Genomic DNA, 20,507 nt, shown 5'->3' on the forward strand with positions numbered 1-20,507 from the left:
AAAGTGTTATTAAGAAAAGTTACTTGGAATTAAAAATTATGTTATAATATGCAATTATATTCTTCTGATCGGAAAAAATAAAAAAAAATTAAAATGTAAAATAAAATAAAATAAAAATTTAAAATAAATTTAAAAATTTAAAATTTAAATTTAAATACCCTTGGATATCATACGGATATCTTGTTTAAAAATAGTCCTATAATTTTTTTGCAATACACCATTTTAAAGTAAAGAAAATAAGCTTTTTTTATTCCACAATGTATATACTTAAATGTACAAGAAAAAAAGTCATAATGAGAAATTTAAAAAATAATCATTAAAAATATCAAAAATCATTAAAAGTATAAAATCTTGAAAAGCATAACTTGCTTAAAAAGAGCCGTATAACATACAGTAGACCATTTTAAAGGTAATTGACTTCTCTATCTACTAAATGTACCATTGCATATACCAGGGGTGGCCAAGATCTTTGATAGTCCGAGCCATTTTTCAAAATCAGAAATTTTTTCCGAGCCGCAATTAAAAAAGAATGTGTGTGTACTTTGTACGCACGTACGAAGTTATACTTCTATTATATGATTTCTTAAAAATAAATATACTTTAAACAGTTTGTTTAAATTTTTTAAACACCAACTAATTTTGTGCTTACCGCTTTCAAAGAAATAAAAAGACCTCTAGATCTCTGGCCGAATGCTATACCAAATACGCTACGAGGACTGTGTCTGTATCGGTTCGGACGTACCTAATGACAATTCACGGTAACAAACAGACTGGAAGGTGAAGTATAATAAATATACAATAAAATGTTTTAATAATACTCATCTTACTCCTGAGGAAGACAAATCCAAAGACACAAAAATTATAATAAATATATTTACTAAAAACACTAATATATTCTTTTCACTCCTTTTCTTGCACTGATATATTTATACATAACTTAAAAGATTCAGCAACTAAACGCCATACTGTCTGTGTGCGCATGCGCGCAGTAATATGAAATTTTACTCTCAATCGCGCCTAAAGAAGTATAACTTCAAAAAGGTATTAAATTTTTCTTTCAGTGTTTGGATTTCAGGAATTTTAACGTGAAACAAAATGGTTCACCTCGTTGTTTCAAATATAAAAATAATTCTACAAGCAGCCTTCTATTTCAGAATACTTCGATTCCTCATTATCCTTCCATCTTTTTCTGGGATGGCCTACTGATCTTCTACACAGTTTTTAACACTCGTATCTTCCTCTGATCTTACCACATGACCTGCCCATCTTATCTTAGATTTTATATGTGTGACGATGTTTTGTCAGTTGTTAGTACTATACACAGTCACAAATTCAGGTTAGGGAGCGCCTTTTCCATTCTCCTGTCAAGTCATCTCTTTAAGAGCCAAATATCTTTCTGAGAACTTTCCTTTCAAAAATCAGCAGCATATTTATTTTCCGCTGATGTAGAGTCCATGTTTCACTTCCACATGTAACAATTGGGTAAATAATTGGCCTGTACAGTCAAAACTTAAATTGTCGTTTCAGCAGCTTAGATCTTAATGATGACAGTGACTATAATGCTCTATTCTACGCAGCTATCCTTGCTGAGACCTCTCTTTTTATGTAGTTGTCTGATTGTCATATGTGATTGCCGCTCCTAAACTCTGTTACTACTTCGCAGTTGTGGTCATTAATAGTTATGTTCTGCCCAACTCTTGGTCTTAGATTTTTGGTTACTAGCATGTATTTCGTATTCTATTCATTTATTCGAAGCCCCAGACTACCTTTTTCTTCATCGAGTCATGAAAATTCCTCTCTCACGTCTCTTGTAGAATGAGCGACTGCACCTAGATCATCAGCAAAGGTCCACAATAGTTTTGATTCTTGATTTGCAAATCCCCTGTCAGCTCAGATGATATTTTACTTATTACATATTCTAAGGCCAAATTGAATAGTAACGGTGATAAGGGTCTCCTTTTCTAAGTACTGATGTTATACTTAGTCTTTTATATTATTTATTGTCAGTAATTTAAGACATTTTGAAACACAGAAATTAAAAGTAATCAGGTATTATTGAGAGCCACAAATTATCCTTCAAAGAGCCACATGTGGCTCGCGAGCCACAGTTTGGCCACCCCTGGCATATACCTAGAGATGCGAAGAAAAAAGTTACAGAACAATGTTTGAGAAACAATGGGGAAAATTGCCCAAAAAACTATAAATCCTAGAGACTTTTACCAAGCTTCATTTTAAAGAGGAAGGATGGAAGTTATTTTTCGCTAAAGCAATGCCTATACCTATACCCCTGTGGAAGAAAGTTATGTGGCAAAAAATATAATTGCTTTCTTTTGTGTTTTTTTCTTGCTTTTCAAAGAAAAATTTTTTGTAAAAAATATTTTTGAATTTAAAATGTAATATTTCGATAGTAAATTTAACCTGAAACAATTTTCCTGTAGGTGTATTTGTACCAAAAGTGCATAGAGCTCACCCTAATTCACCATGTGCCTAGGGACTAATTCACCCCTTTGTCAAAAACGCACCCATTTAAATGGTAGCACTCCGCGGTTTTTTCAAATTTAGAGGTCCAATGACCATATGAGACAATAAAATCCCGTTAAAGTTGTAGTTCCTTTTAGCTCTTTTATTTTGAACACAATCAATAGCCTAATATCACATAGAGACCTTCTAAATATGGGCTTACCGACGTACATTACGTATATCCTGGACTGAACACGTGACCAACGGGGAGATACTACGCCGGATAGGTAAGAAGAGAGGTAGGAATAACATAGAAAAGAAAGTTGGAACACTTGGGCCGTGTCATGTTATGAGGAACAGTCAATACAGAGTACTTCAGCTAATTATCCAAGAACAGAGTCAACTGTCTATTTTCGTAAGAAAATAGACAGCAGAAGGGCTCCATGGAGGAGGAGACATACGTGGCTCCAAAGTTTGCGATAATGGTTCGGATTGTCATCTGCCGAACTATTCAGTTCTGCCGTAAACAAAGTTAGAATAGCCATGTTAATTGCCAAAGTTCGGAACGGACAAGGTACGCGAAGAAGAAAATTAAATATAGATTTAATTTAATAGAGTAGATTTTCGACAACTTTATGAAAACAGAAATAGAGATAATAGTATATTATTCAACGAGCATGTAATGATGGCTATTACTCACGATGATGAAGTTTGCGACACGAGCCGTAGGCGAGTGTCGTAATTCATCAGAGTGAGTAATAGCCATTACATGTGAGTAGAATACTATACTTTTTCTACGACCTTTTTTATTTGGATTAGTAGACAAATATAATTTTCAACTACTTCTTCTTCTTCTTGTGCCACTTCTATCGGAGATTGGAAATCATGAAAGCTACCCTGACCTTGTTTACAGCTGACCTAAAAAGTTCATTAGCGGTGCAGCCAAACCACTCTCTCAAATTCCGCAACCATGACATTCTTCTACGACCTGGATTCCGTTTTCCTTCTATTTTTCGTTGCATTATATTTTGAAGTAATGAGTATTTATGACCTCTTATCAGGTGACCCAAATACTCGAGTTTTCTTTGTTTTATCGTTAACAAAATTTCTGGGTCTCTTTCTATCCTTCGTATTACTTCAAGGTTTGTGATTCGTTCAACCCAACTTATCATTTTTTATTTTGTTCTGTTTGAGAGTCCAACTACATACTAACGTTATTTAAAATCAAAAGATTTTATTTTTCATAGAAAAACATATTTTATATAACTATGGCAACACTGTTAGAATTACCCTTCTTGAGTTTATGAAACAGTAGTTGTCATTAGTGTCATGGTATATAATGGCGGTGGCTTTTAAAAATAAGACATATTTTAAGGCAATTACATGAAAAAGAACGTTTGCTCCCAACAAAACTCTATTGTACAATCAACAGTAAGTGAAACAGAATTCATTGATATAAATTTCACATTCGTAAACCATTTTACGGAATTAGTACCCAAATGTTTATGTCTACCTTTTAATAACGGCAATCTTAAAATATCAAATATTGAAATTTAAACGTAAAAAATATACTAACCCATCGTTACAGTTAAAAATCCTTTATACATTTTTCGAAGTTAATTGTGGATATAAATTACAATGATTATTTTATTAAATAAACAAGTTTAAGTAATTTTATTTGTTAATAATAAGTATATTAAAAGTGTCATGCACCACTTGAATCTAACTTCAACCCGTGAGTAATGACCCGTGAGTAACTTCAGCCCGTGAGTAATGAACTATTGCTCACGGGTAAAGTAACGGGTGTTATTATCTATTCAAGAATAGTGAATAATGAGCATATTATTAAACGGTTGTAGAAAAAACATATTTAGTTATGCAATATCTATACCAAGGAAATTGGTAAAATTAGTTCAAACCAACATGACACACAGAAGCGCGTAGCTAGGTAATAAAGTGGAGTTTTCCCCATGGTGTCCATGTATTCATCAGCGAGTTCATCACTGGCAGAGATCAGTAGTTTGGTTGGGAGGAGAATGAGTTTCTTTTAGGATGTTTTAGGCTCAGAGATATTTTGGCCATTAATGTTGTTTGGGTGTAAAGCGTCTCTTTGTAAAGACAATAAAGTCGACTTTATAAAGTAACAAGACTTTTACCTTACACACACACCACACATTACTCCCCTAAGCTAGTGATAAACTAGGATCTATTGCAACTGGCCGAACGACTAATGTCTTTGGTATTTGGATGGCGGGGAATGTATTTGGATGGGATGTATTTGGATGGAGGGAAATTTTGAATTCTCGGCTCTTTAAGTATGGATAAGATATCTTACATACAATTCTTCTAATAAACTCTCTCCATTGAGCTGGGTCAGATATGATTCTTCCATAACTACCCAGATTAGACTATCATTTATCGGGTTTATTAGGCTATCTTAGCTTGCTCTTCCTTTAAGTTTTTATCATCATAATCATTCTGCCCAAATCGTCTACTGTTTACCACACGTCCCCCAACTATTCTGCACCAACTATTGTCCAATTTTTGTTTACTACTTAAGTAAGTTTTGTGTGTCATCTAGCACTGCTTCTACCTTAACACAGTCTATAGTAACTTTTGGTTCATCGATAGTCCTGCATTATCGCTAAGTGTCCAGTACATTTGTTTTTTCCTCCCAATCCTTTTTACGTTGCTCACTTTAGTTTTTCTTATTTCGTGATTTTTAATTTTGTCAAAGTTATGCCAAACATGGATTCTGTTTTACTCCTTTTCCAATTGGTAAAACAGATATTCCAGTCTTCAGTTGACACCTGCAAAATCGCTGTTTCAAAGGCATCGATGGCTTCTTCTGGCGACCGGGATAGCTGCCCACGCATTGAATTCTTGATCTTTGGGAACGTGAAGAAGACGGTTCTTCGATCTTCTAAAGCAATTGTTGCCACATGACCAGATCTTGACACAAAAGTTGCGACCAACTTCTTTGACACACTTCGAAAATCGAACACTTTTGTTGATTTTTCCTCATCGTGAAACACCCATACAGCGGATTGGCATTTAGTTTCCGGTTCATAAGAGTACAAACGATTAGTGGCAAGATTCATTGCCACTAACGATACTATAAACGTTTTTTGTTCTTCTTCTTTTGTTCAACCGTTTCAATGTTTTTCGACAACAATTGACGCGAACCGTTTTTTGCTCTTCTGTGAGCAAATGAGCGATCCAACGGGAAACCAACTTCGTAAAATCCAGTTCTTCATGCAGGATCGTGGGTCTTTGAAATTCCCAAAGATGTCTCTATCTCCCGGTATGTTACACGGGCTCATCCTTAATTAGGTTACTAGCACCAGCTTAATTGACAAACCGCGTCAATGTTTTGCTTGTTAACTGCTGTTTTGGGTGGACCTGGCTTGGATTCGTCGCTGAGACTGGAGCGACCACTTTGAAATACGCACTACCAGCAAGAAATAGTTGACTGGTGTGATGCTTCATTCCCAAACACAGAAACCATTTGTAAAAAATTATCGCTCGAAAATGTTCTCGGCTAAGATCCATTTTTCACTGACTTGTTAAGTTCAAAAATTCACTGTATCTACACGACTTGTATAGTAATGAAACTCTCGATTTATGCCAACAAAATATTGAGGTTACATTGCGTCGGAAAGTTTTATTGGTGGCGCCCTCTAAGTGGCTATATGCAAAACTAAAAAGACAAACCTCGTAATAATTTACATATGTATATCAAAAAACTAAAATTAACTGAAAGGAAAATTAACTTACCTATAAACCTAGCGACTTTAATTTTCGATTCTATGTTTATCTGATCTTTTTTCCTAACATGATACTTAAAATCCTGTCGTAACATTTGACACAGCTCGCTTCCTACTTCGGGAACTGCAGGATGCAAAATAGCAACGAACCGTGCATAAAACGGAAGCAGATCTAATCTGGTACGGTTAACACCAAACAAACTACGAACCAATTTCTTACGATTATGTTTGTTGTTCAATGTAACCAAAAAATCTATTGCTGCATTATCGATCATTTCTCTGTTCACACAGTTGGGTAAATTGTTTAAAAATGCTTCTAAGACTATTTTATTGCTGGCAGTTGTTGAAGTTGGATCCTCTATTTCTTCCTCGGCGATAGGGGGTTCTTCTGCTTTACCTAAAATAATATTTATTTAACATTAAAAATGTATAAACACTTTCAATTTCGTTTCAACCAGAAAACGCAGCACAGCAATTTATATTCTAGTTCAATCAGAGAGTCCAGCAAGCGCCTATACTGGTTTCGGGACTTTTTTGCCCCTCGTCAGTAGACACATATCCTCTTCTCTCTGACTGAACCAGGATACTCCGATGCGTGCAGTCTTACATTGCAACGAACGAAATGGCTGGGATACCGTAGTGACATCTGCTAAGAAAAAGACTAAGTTTTCAGTCTAATATCACTTAACATTAAAATATTATTCTACATCCCATCAGATTGAAAACAGTGGGAACATTCTCTGGTAACAAACTCAACAGCTTTGTAATAAAATAATGACAAAAATCTCTTCAGGACTTTGAAGAAGGGGTATGAAACTTGATTTGGTTACTTTTTTAATTTTATAATAATAATTTTTGATCGAGTTATTAAGCCATGAAAATGGTCATTTTCGCATTTTTCAAAATTTTAATCGCATATAACTCGACAACAATCAATTTTAGAGAAATACGACAAGAGTCCTTTTTTGCTCAGAATGACCCAAATTATCTAAAAAAAAAAATTGTTCGAAATGAAAAAATTATTTTCGTGAATTTGTTAAAAAAAACGTTTAAACAATTTTTCGACCACGGCACCGCCCGGCACCCTGTGTATATGTTATAAGGACCTCTTTTTGAGTAAGTTTGTGCAAAAAATCGAATCGGACTAATTTCGCTAGCGGGGGCAACGATATTGCCCGGTCTATTGCCATTTCCCTATTTTCAATCTGATGGGATGTAGAATAATATTTAAATGTTGTTTTATGTGTTATTTGATTGAAAACTTAGTCTTTTTTTAATATGTATTTAATTTGCGCATTTGAAAAGTTTGACTGAGACAAGTTCATTAAATACAACAAACCGGCATCTTTATGTTTCGTGAACTTTAAGAAGGCATTTGACAGGGTCAAATTAAAGGACGATATCCATTTATTGTACGCAAGAGAGGAACCTCTCGGAATAATTAAAACAATCGAAAATATCTACCAGAACAACACAGTAAAAGTAAAAGTAGAAGAAGAACTAACTGACCTAATTGAAGCTGGCAATGGGATACGGCAGGGAGGTTCCCTGAGCTCTTGTTCAACCTGATCATGGATGAAATAATCAAAAAAGTAAGAACTAAAAACTAACTAACTAACTAAAAAAAAGGATACAGGTTAAAGTATTTTCAACGTATGCTGCACCAATTTAATATAACACCAGAAAATTTAACATGTTAATTTCCACAAAAAAAAGACAAAGTCCATGGTTATAACAGCAAATCTACTAAGATGTAAATTAAGCTGGATGGTCAGATAATAGAACAAGTCATGGAGTTTAAATACCTAGGCATCACACTATCTAGCTACGGAAGAGTCGAAACAGAAGTGGAATACCAAGTGAATAGAGCAAACAGAGCCGCAGGTTGCCTGAATGAAACAATATGGAGAAATAAAAATATCGGAAAAGAAATAAAAGGCAGAATTTACAAAACAGTCATCACACCAATAATGACATACGACATACGCGGTAGAGAAACGACCTGAAACAGAGAGGATAAAAAGAATGCTAAAAACATCAGAGATGAAACCTTTACAAAAATCTATAGTAAAACTATGGGACAGGGCTAGAAGTACAGATATAGGACGGAGATCCAAGGTGGAGATTATTAACAACGGCAGAACGGTAAAAAAAGATGAGTAGAATGGAACGATCATATAAGCCCAATAACAACAGATAGAGTAGAAAGGACGGCGAGATACGGTTCCGGTTCCCCAATAAGAAGACGAGATCAGTGGGAAGACCACGAAAACGATGGAACGACAAATTACTGAGGCACATTGAAAAAATGGACAGTCATGTCTACACAAAAGAAGTAGAAAAAGAAAAGTTTGATTAACTAATATATACTATTTGACCAACTAATGTACACTATCGCAAAACCAAAATTTGCTGACGAATTTCTGTGGATGTAAATTCAACATCACATGTTAGGCTTAGTTCGAAGGGAAGCCTTGGATGCTGAGCGTTACATTCAAAGTTATTTACGTTTGAGTTTTATCATCAAAACATCATGTGGTGAAACTACCTGAATAGCGCAGATACAACTATGAAACGAACAGAGGTAATGCATAATATGGAAATATTTTAATTTTGGATACTTATTTTGATTTGGATTGGATACGGAAATGTAAAACGCAACAATTCCTACCTCTCACTATTTCTAGCCCAAATAAACTTACTGTTGCAGACTTCTGTCACTGACAAAAGGAGAATAATCATCAGTAATCATAATCAATAATACAATACAAAATTTTTAAATGTAAAATGCTAATTAATACATAGCAAAAATTACACCTAACAAACAAAAAAGAAACAAAACAAAAACCAGGTCACAATTTCAAATTGATTAAACTAAATTACACAGTAGCAGTAAAAAGAGGAAGTTGAGGAGATTATTAATAGCAGCCGTAATGGTAAACAGCGGCGGCTCGTGGGTCAATCTTCAGGGGGGTCATTTTGGTTTGAAAACTTCAAACTGTTGATTTTTTAAAGTATTTAAAAGATCTTTTAGCATTTATATTTTAGATAAAAAATACAGACTTAGATAAAACTCAATACTATTTACCCTAGTTTTCCGAAAATTAAATTTGTCTTTTTTTAGAGTAAATCTTTTAAAAAATATAGGAAAAATGGTATGAACAGGTTATTGACTGATATATAGATAGGAATATTTATAGTATAATAAATTGTAAATTTATTAAAACGAAACTTACTTTAAATATTTTTATATTTTAAGTCAATTCTTCTATCCTTTAGTTCTGCAAAATAGTCTATGACCTTCTCATTGAAATTTGGAATGCTCTTGACAAGCGTTTTCTCGATGCTCAGCATAGACAAGGCACTAAGTCTAGGTTGTCCCATCGTATTACGCAGGAATGTTTTTACTCTTTTTAAAGTAGAAAAACATCTCTCACTTTCCACGGTTGTCATAGGGAGTGTGCACAAAATATTTAATAACTTCACTGCTTCAGAAAATGTTTCAGACAAATTCATGTTAATAAAAAGCTGAAGTATGGCTACTGCACCAGCACTATTGCGAAAATCCTCACGACAATATAAGACTTCAAGTTCCGATTTTAGTTTGGAAATATTCACTGTGGGATAATTAGCCGTCACCATTTTTAAAATATTTTGCGGAAAGTTGGTAGTGTATGCTTCAAATTTCTCTATGTAGAATAACTGTGAAATCATGAGATGATCATTGAAACTAAACCTGTGATTTATTTCAGATATAATAATATCACAAATTTCAAGTGCAGTTCGTCGCTTTGGATCCTCTGCAGTAGTTTTTCTTTTTTTTGCTGTTGATGTGCTTGGTACTTCTGATTCCAAAATAGTATTTCTAATTATTTGGATATTGTTGTTAAAAGACAGGATACAATTTTTGACAGATATAACATCAATGTCTCGCATTTGCAATTGTTTAAACAATATATCAACATGGGGCATTATTTTATGGAAAAAATTTAACCAAAATAAAAAATGCTCATCTTCCAAATGTCTTTTTAAACCAGTTGCTTGATTTATATTGTTACCATCTTGCTCCTCATCAATAATTTCCTCTAAGCAAGATTTTAAATCATCTTTATAAGTGTATACAATTTCAACACATTTTGTATTGAAAGCCCATCGAGTAGGCGCAGCTTTAGGTAGCCTTACTTTAACCACTCTATCCAGAACCATCGTACGTTTTGGAGATCGGCCGAAAAAGGACGAAAATCCGTGTAAATTTGCAAAAAATATTTTTATCGGTTTGTGTTGACTCGCCGCTTTTTGGAGGATAAGATTAAATTGATGGGCATAGCAGTGAATGAAGTGTGCATTTGGGTATATTTCTTTAATTTTTGTTTGTACTCCTCCCAGTTTACCGCTCATGACTGATGCACCATCGTAACTTTGGGCAATCAATTTTTCAGGTGCTTCATTAATTTTTAATAATTGAAGTTCTTCCAATATTACATTAGTTAAATGTTGTGCTGTAGTACCTAGGGGGTTAACAAATTTCCAAAATCTTTCATGTACAATACCAGTTAATACATATCGCAATATGATAATCATCTGCGTTTTATTGGAGCTGTCTGTGGTCTCATCTACTTGAATGGCCACAAAATTTGTCTGGCCAATCTCCTTCATGATATGAGTATGCACAATGGCTAACATTGATTCTAAAATATCGTTCTGAATTGTTTTCGATGTTCCTTTAAATACTGTACTTTTTTCAATGTGTTCTTTAAACATTAAATCCAGTTCAGAAACAAAATCGATAAGGCCCAGAAAAATTCCACGATTATTGGAGCTGTCACTTTCGTCATGACCGCGCAATGCAATTTCGAAAACTCCACAAAATTTTACACAGTCGATTAGTTTGTTTAAAATATACCTATTTTTAGATACCAATTCATTAAAGTCATGCACAGATTTACGATATACACTATCAAGTTGCTGTCTTATGTTAACACGTCCTAAACTTGCGTAACTCATTGATGAATTTATATGAGTAGTTGAAGAGGCATGTTTTGTAATTTTCACTTTTAAATGCTTAATGTCAGTTACTCCATTTTTCGCCCATACAGCGTCATTCGAAAACAGTAAACACGGATAGCAAAAAAATGCATTTCTCACACTGCAGCCACAAATCCAATCACACAAATTGTACATTGATTCTTTAAAATATCTTTGAATGTCCTTACCCCTATCCTTTGTTGTTTGTTTTAAATTCATGTTTGGTTTTGGTCGACCACTTTCTTTTTTCTCAAGCCGCCGTTCATAATTTAGTGTTCCAGCAGATTTTAAGGCAATTATTTCGTCAACAACACTCATCTTGTTTTTGTTACAATCACAAAAAAATCCAACAAAACAAAATAAATTACGCAAATACGCCGCGATCGATATAGACCTGCCGTGAAGTGCGGTCAGCAGACGGTAACTAACTAAACGTGAGGCCGTCGACTCTACTAGAGGTATACGACGGAAAGGTCACTCCCACTCTCGCCCACGAAATTGCTATCTGCCGTCTCTTTTCTATTTTACATGCATTTGTCCATAAGCCATAAGAACTGTATATAGACAATTTAAAATACGGCCCAGCCACGGGCTTGTGTATAGCGCGAGGCGCGACGTTATTATATCTATTATATTTGTTTTGCCAATGCAGACTGCTGAGAGAGAATTTTATATTTCAGAGTGAAGTTTTAGATAAAAGATATTTTTAATAAAATTGGTATTTTTATGAGATTATTTTAGGGGGGTCATTGACCAATTGACCCTAAGGAGGAGCCGCGCTTGATGGTAAAGCCTCAGGATCGGACTGTATCAACATGGAGCTTATAAAATATGGTGGTGAAGAATTAAAAGATAAATTATACAATTTAATAAAAGACATATGGGACGAAGAAAAAATGCCGGAAGAATGGTACAAAGGACAAATTATCACGATTCATAAAAAAGGAGATCAACAGATGTGTAATAACTACAGAGGACTGACGCTATTAAACACAGCATATAAAATTATGTCCGCCTTATTACAACGAAGACTGATCGAAGCTACCACGAATATCATAGGACACTATCAATGAAGATTTGTTAAGGGAAAGTCTACAACATATGCCATACATACGGTTAAACAAATTATGGAAAAAGCATTTGATACAATAAAAAGTTCAAAATTAATGGTAGCTCTGAAAGAATGGGAATACGAAATAAATTAAGAAGATTAATACAAATGACAATGAGTAGAACTGTAGTTAGTACAAAAACTCAAGTAGGCGACACAGAAGAATTTGTCATCAATAAAGGGGTGAGACAAGGAGATTCATTATCAGCAACCCTGTTTAATCTTGCCCTAGAATACATCGTCAGGAAGATCAACATAGGCACCCTCCGAACAAGAGAAGGACAAATAATAGCATACGCTGATGATATTGTGCTAATAACAAAAAAGAAAAAAACAATGGAACGAATGTTAAACGAAATAGTAACAGAAGGAAAAGTAATGGGATTAAAAATAAACCAAGAAAAAACCAAAATAATGAGATTTGACAAAAACTTTTGAAAACAGAAAGGTTAGAGTTGGAGAATACACTTTTGAAGAAGTCGAAAAATTTAAATACTTAGGAATATTAATAACAAACAATGGAGAAAGAGAAACCGAAATCAAAGAAAGGATTATTACAGCAAATAAGAGCTTCCATGCAAATAAAAAAAATACTTAAAAATAAGTTATTGAGTAAGAAATCAAAAATGAAAGTATACAAAACATTAATTCGACCGACGATGACGTATGCAGCCGAAACCCTTAGCATGACAAAAAAAAAACAAGAGGAAAACCTTAGAATACAAGAAAGAAAAATACTAAGAGCAATAAATATTAGGACCAATAAAAATAAATGACAATGAATGAGCAAAATGGCTAGGACACATATGGAGATCCGGATTAACTACGACGATATTCTCAATATTGGAATGGACACCAGCTGGCAAAAGAAGACGTGGAAGACGAAGATCTACATGGTTACAAGAAGTAGTAAGTGATCTCAACAAGGCGGGTATACGACATTGGAAAGAAAAAACTAGACAGGAGAGAGTGGAGAAAAATAACGGAGAAAATTAAATAACGAACATGAGGACTGATCTACCTCAAAACATAGATCTAGAAAGCTTAAGCGGCGTAACCCCTAAAGGGGTGTTTAGCCACTATATATATACACAGTAGCACCAAAAATCATGTGCAAGATATTAATGCACTTATGGAGGTTAATTTTGCCTAACAGTTATGGATTGAAACTAAGGAAATGCAACAGCTTGTACAGCATAGTTAGATCCTTGTGCATGCGTCTGACCTGAAGAGTTGTGATGTTGAGAGAACTTTCAATGTTAGAGTAAGTAGTTGATTTAGTCAACTGTTTGGTGATCTTTAAATGAAATAAATCTAAGGGATTTATGTTGAACTCTCTCAATAGCCTGAATAAGAACATTGTAAAGGGGGGGGGGCAGACACATGAACACTAATCCAAGTGATGCCTCACTAGTGTACAGTATAATAATTTAATGGAAGGGATATTAATAAAATCTTTATCAGTGTTTGATAAAACCCAGCATTTGAAGTGACTTTGAAATAGTCATCGATATGTACGGTATGATGTATGAATGATAAAGTGGAATCAAGAACAACACCTAAATATTTAACCTGAATTACAGACTCTAAAGGACAACCTTTATAGTATAGATCTGGTGGTGTTTCTACTAAGACTAAAGCCCATTAACTGGCACTTTTTAACGTTGAGTTCCATACCATTTACATATTTTACACCAGTGGCTCAAACGGTTCAAATTCGCTTGTAGGTCGTGGTGATCATAGATATTCATGATATTCATTCTATTCATTTATATTCAATAACAAACTTTTCATTTGTAAATACTAATCTATAAACTACTATAAAATTTATCAATCTATACCAGTCTGTCAAAAATAGTAAAAAAAATTACTTAACGGTTGGGACTGGGACAGCGAACCGAGTATATCTCTCTATACAGGGCGTCCAGAAACTCTACCGACAAACGAAGACAGGAGATTCCTCATATCATTTTAAGACATTTTAACTCAATTTATCTAGTCCAAAAATGCTTCCTAAGGGAGCTAGAGCTCTTTGAAGATGGCGTCTTGTAATTAGCTTTTCTTAAATACCTCCAGAACGCTTCTATTTAGAAAAACAAAAATTGGTACGCATATTTATCTTCCAGAGATAAATCGATTTCATCCATTGTGAATTTCTAGTACCGGTCATATTCGTCCGTTTTGGGTAGGGCAACGGTTATTTTATCGCATAACTTTTAAGCATTGCTGATACTGGATTATTAAATTGTGAGCTATTCTAGTACTAAAAGGTACTCTTGATTTAAGTCGATAGGACACACTGTTTTCTAGAAAAATCGATTTGAACATTTTTCGTTTTTTGAATTTGAAAAAAAAATTGAAAAACAATTAAAAAAAAACGGTGTATTTTACCAACTTAAAGCAAGAGTAACTTTTAGTACTAGAATACCTCATAATTTATTAATCAATTTATCAATCAATTAAAGTCAAAAGTTCTTAAAAATTAAAGACAAAAAAGTTATGCGATAAAATACCAGTTGACCTACCCAAAACTGACGCATATGACCGGTACTAGAAATTCGCAATTAATGAAATCGATTCATCTCTGGAAGATAAATAAACGTACAAGTTTTCGTTTTTCTAAATGGTTTTTTTTTGAAATTTTTTTTGAAAATTCAAAAAACGAAAAATTTTCAAATTGTTTTTTTTTTACTAGAAAACGGTGTGTCCTACCGACATAAAGCAGAAGTACCTTTTAGTACTAGAATACCTCACAATTTAATAATCCAGTGTCAAAAATTCTTAAAACTTATAGACATAAAAGTTATGCGATAAAATAACTGTTGCCCTACCCAAAACGGACGCCTATGACCGGTACAAGAAATTCACAATAATGTAATCGATTAATCTCTGGAAGATAATTTTTCGTACCAATTTTCATTTTTCTAAATAAGAGCGTTCTGGAATTATTTAAGAAAAACTAATTATAAGACGCCATCTTCAAAGAGCTCTAGCTCCCTTAGGAAGCATTTTCGGACTAGATGAATTGGGTTAAATTGTATTAAATTTATCTGAGGAATCTCCTGTCTTCGTTTGTCGATAGAGTTTCTGGACACCCTGTATTTGTATCTACTGGTATGTAGATATTTGTACTATGCTTTAAAATCTAAAAATATACATTGATACGGTACCCCGTCAAAATAGCCCCGACATAATATCCCGCACACAAAATAGCTCCGACAAAATAGCCTGCAGACAAAATAGCCGCGGAATAATAGCCCGCCGACAAAATAGCCCCGACAAAAAAGCTCCCTTCAGAATTCATCATGAAATAATCCCTTGAAAATACATTTTTTCGGAAATGGTAATTATCCTCTATTCAGATGTTTATCTTAACCACATTAAATAAAAAAGTCCTTTCAGAGAACTCGAGTCCTGTCTTCTCTGCCTCTTGGAAGTCTGAACCTTTAATTTAAGCGAAAATCTATGTTTATTTGTGATATAAACATTTTTTTCTGTTTTCGGGCAACAGTAAAATGTATTTTAAATTAAATAAATTACATACATTCTTCATTTTTTGTCAAATAATTTAAATTAAAAAAAAGTTTTTGGACATCTTGTATAAATAATTATGTAATTGTTTATATTACTAAATAGAGAATTAAATAACCTTTCAAATGAGCTAGCACACGACCCCTATTCTTATTTAAAAAAAATCATCGATTACGTCATTACGCCCAGATGGATGACGTCACTAGTATGACATATATAACAGAATATCGTAATTTAAAAATAAAAATATGATCTATTTCAGGATTTTTCCTTAAAGTCGCGGGTTTACGAAATAACGAATTTATTCCTTCCATTTGCACCATACTGTACGTCTGAATTGCCGATATGAATGAGTCAGATTAAACTAAATTATTAGAAGAATTTTTTTACTGAGCAACAACATTTTTGTTTAATTTATTAATATTTTGTATTATGACAATGACGTCCGAAGTGGAAGTCGAAATGTTAATAAAATAATTTTTTTTTAAGTAAATTGTGGCTTATTTCCCGATTAGAATAGTAATTTAAAATAAATGGTACTCCGTTAAAAGGTAAAACTTTTTATTGGAGGTGTTTTCTAAGAGGCTCTTTTAGCCGGGGCTGTTTTGCCCGGGGCTATTTTGTGTGCGATCTATTTTGTTTGCGGGCTATTTTGTGTCCGGGCTATTTTGACGGGGCTCTTTTGACCGGGCTATTTTGACGGGTCACGCATTGATACAGCAATAAACTAAAGACTCCTTAAATGACTTACTATCGTCTTCCAACTCGTCTACCGGTAAATCGCTATCCAAAACTTCTTCCGTCACGGCGGTTTCAGCTGGAGGAGGAGTTTGCCCTTTGTTTAAAAAGGCCGTAGGAAGAAATACAGTCAGTTCAGGCAAATCACAGTAAAACTTTTGAGTTTCTATATCACACCATATATTTTCTAGATTACCGGCACCTTCTTCTAAATCAGTACCTGAGCCAGTTACGATCATGTTCTAAAAAAATAAAGTAATATTAAAAATATGGAAATGGTAATTGTTCGAGCCATTTTAATATCGAATTAATTTCAATTTTATGTTGTGTACACTCTGTATTTCAAGATCGTTAAATTAAGAACATCAATGCATTGAGTCATGAATATTATTTGCTTGATAACATAAACAGACATTTTCCCCACAAAAGACGACTCGGCCATTGTACTTATATATTTTTTTAGACAATGTGTCAGAGGATATTGCTTTAACACGTTCGCACCTGACTACCACTATACTGGTAGTTCGAGTTTTCCGTAATATGCTGACTACCATTTTACTGGCTCACAGTTCTACTAAATTCAATGCTTTATACACGCAGACAATGCTGTATATTCACGCAGACCAGGAGTAACGGAACGAGATGTAGACGCCTTATATGTATGTAGTCTCTAATATTGTAATCTTTGCCAGTATACTGGTAGTTCGTTCCTAAACAACATTATCGACACATTTAGAGCACGTGATAATTTTAAAGTTATATGGTGATATTGGTGAATTTTATTGATGAAATATGGATAATACAAATATTCCAGGGTAAGAAATATTAAATTAAATATTACTCGGTACCAATAAAAACACTGCGGTGGTATAGAAAATTGTTTTTCCATCTATTAGACATATGTATTTGGAACAGCTTTTACATCTACAAGAGAGCATCGAATAAGAAAACTTCTTTTCTGCAATTTCGTGAGAGCATAGTAATGGACCTTATCGACAATAACAAGGCTATTCAAGTACAAACAACTACAAACGATATGCATTACCCAGAACAAATTCCGGTCACGGAAAAAAATAAAAGTGGTATGTTAAACCCCAATCTCACGATGAGGTTGAAGCGCGTGTTAAAGCGAGCTTCAAGTTTTTACTAATTTCAACGTCCAACGTGGTTAGACCACACAATTACGACGACACTGATGGTACCCTCGGTTGCCCAGTTGAAGGGTCTTTGAAGTGTGTCACTGTACCGCCAACCGATGAAACAAGGCAAGCCACTCTACGCTCACCATAAATAAGGGATTTGTATTTGTTCAAGGATCGTAAATCACAATATTTTGAGAGAAATTTCTCTATTTCACGTTGCGTTTAATCTATTTCACGTTGGGTTGAATCCCGTCTTCAGTTTTTATCTTTTTCTGTTATATTTTTCTATTTCACTCAGAATGTAGCGCCACGTTCCGTCAGTTTTCCACTTTACGGTGCCGATATTGTACTAAGCAAAATGCCCGAAAAAGGTCGCGTTATTATTGTCCCAGCTATAGAAATATGCTTTATTGTCACTGAAAATTATACAATTTTATGGACAAAGCTTAACATAGATTCACGAAAAAGATATACATAACAATAACAAATACAATTTTATAAAATTAGATAAATCGTCAATAAAAAAATATAAACAATTTAAAAAAGTGAAGTAAAAAACAAAAACCAATATATTGCAAAATTACTATAAATTGCAAAATTTAACATACAACATAATATAATAAAACACAAACAAAGGAACTAATAAGTTTAAGCTGCTGTATGTGACACCCAAATATATATAAATACACTTTTGTTACTTGTACATTACTGTGATTTCTTAGTTAGTCATTAAGAAACTCTTCTACTGAATAATATGGTCTTTTAGATAAATGAGCTTTTGTCATTTTACGGAACTTGAGAAAGGATGTTGCAGATTTGAGTTGTAAAGGGAGATGGTTGTATAGTTTTTTTGCGGAATATAGTATAGATTTCTTTACTAACTCAGAAGACGGGATCGGTAAATAGACATCAAAAGTTGAATTTCTGGTGGAGTAGTCATGATGAGGCCTTGCTGGAAAGACATGCATGTCTTTCATAGACATAGCTGCCCCTACTCACCAGGACTATGCATAGTTCCTTGCTACAAACTGTTCGTTACACAAGTCAATCAATAAATTTATTTCTTATAGTTATTTAGAATGATAATTATGTTTCTTTTGCAATAAAAAAAAATAATAAAATTGATGAGACCAATTTTTTCCCAATTATACAGCGAATATTGTTGTTAATTTTGTCTAGATTAGCCTGCCAGTATTCGTGGTGTGCAAGTACTTGGAAGGGATCCGCGAAACGATCGTGCGCGAATAGCGGAGAAAAATTGCAACTTTCTTAAATTATTCATCTTGTCAATTGAAATTGTCAAATTGACGTACATTTCATACCTATTGTCATTTAAGAAGAAAAATTATATATTGCTGCACAATATTGATATGATATGCAATTATTATATAAAGGTAAATTTAATTAATTGTATTTTGCTTGCAGTGCAGCATTTTAATAACTAATTTTATTTACTACATACAATTATTTACGCTTTAGTAACATAACCTAAATCTTATTTTTTCTTCTTATTATTTTTTTTGGCCTTGACAATTATCCAGTAACCAGGACCATATAATTGGCCAATATAATTAAAAAACTGGAATATCTAGGCCACATAATGAGAGGAGAAAGGTACTCTCTGCTAAGACTCATCATCCAAGGAAAAATCTCGGGAAAGAGAAATGTGGGACGTAGGAGGATTTCCTGGTTGCGAAATTTACGAGAGTGGTATGGGTGCAGTTCAATACAGTTGTTCAGAGCTGCAGCCAACAAAGTTAAGATTGCTGTGATGGTAGCCAACCTCAGATAGGAGACGGTACTGCAAGAAGAAGAATTAAAAGTGCGAATAAAAGTGCAGAGCGTAGAAACCAGGTGTCGCTTTTCCGAACTTGCACGGTCCCAATACTGGTATTCAGTATATAGTTAAAAACGTACATCTATATCCTGACTACCAGTATACTGACAGGCTAAGTAAATAAAAAAAATGTTTAAATATCTATATACTAATCCATGTGTCCGAGTTTTAATCCAATATTCCTGTTTTTTCCCTAAAAACCCATATCCGTTTCTGCGGGGTTAGGTGCGATAGTTAATAGGTTAGGTGCGAACGTGTTAAATATTTAGGTTTTGCTAGTAAACAGAACCAAGCCATATATCGATGTGACAATATACTGTGCCGCGAGCCGGGAGTAACACTGAAATGGCAGCTAATCTGGAAAGCTCAACATAGGTGGCGCTTGCGTAGTTGGAGGCCACGTCAACTATTTAAATCAATTTATTGCTAAGTAAATATTGCATATTTGTTTCGCTGTGTGAATTTAATTTGAAAAAATAAAAAGCTTCAATGTTGTGCTGTGCCTTTGTGCTCATCGAAAACATCAGGGCACAGGTTTCCCAAAGATATTCTGATGAGAAAAAGTGGATTGTAGCAAAAAGAAGGGAAAGACATGTGCCGACAATAAATGCATGTATGTGCAATAAACATTTTTTTTGTAAGCATTTATTAACAATCAGAATTACATATTCTATGAGTTAATTTGATAAGTACAATAACATATATCAACTATAGTATTGTACACTAATATGGCATTATGAGGTACATCACCCAGCGGTTTCACCTCAGTTTCAGCGAAGACCTATGGGCCATAATCTTCGCAATCTTCTGTTGTTTAGTGGCTGCAGTAGTGGTAATATTAATTGGTTGGGGTGGCCTTCCAATTTCTCGTGGTGTCTGTTGGCTCTTTCTTGAAT

General features: G+C 34.0%; 1 protein-coding gene across 1 annotated transcript in view; it reads right to left on the reverse strand.

Moving 5' to 3' along the window:
• The window catches only part of LOC126890588 (regulator of nonsense transcripts 2), an 88,874-nt gene that overhangs the window by 58,389 nt on the left and 9,978 nt on the right, over positions 1-20,507 (reverse strand). Inside the window, exons 3-4 of the mRNA XM_050659654.1 lie at positions 16,646-16,874; positions 6,238-6,624 (exon numbers count right to left, since the gene is read on the reverse strand). Of these exons, the coding sequence (XP_050515611.1) occupies positions 6,238-6,624; positions 16,646-16,874 (616 nt within the window). The remainder of the gene's footprint in view (positions 1-6,237; positions 6,625-16,645; positions 16,875-20,507) is intronic.

This window comes from Diabrotica virgifera, chromosome 8 (assembly GCF_917563875.1).
Source record: "Diabrotica virgifera virgifera chromosome 8, PGI_DIABVI_V3a".
In the NCBI taxonomy this organism is placed as follows: domain Eukaryota; kingdom Metazoa; phylum Arthropoda; class Insecta; order Coleoptera; family Chrysomelidae; genus Diabrotica; species Diabrotica virgifera.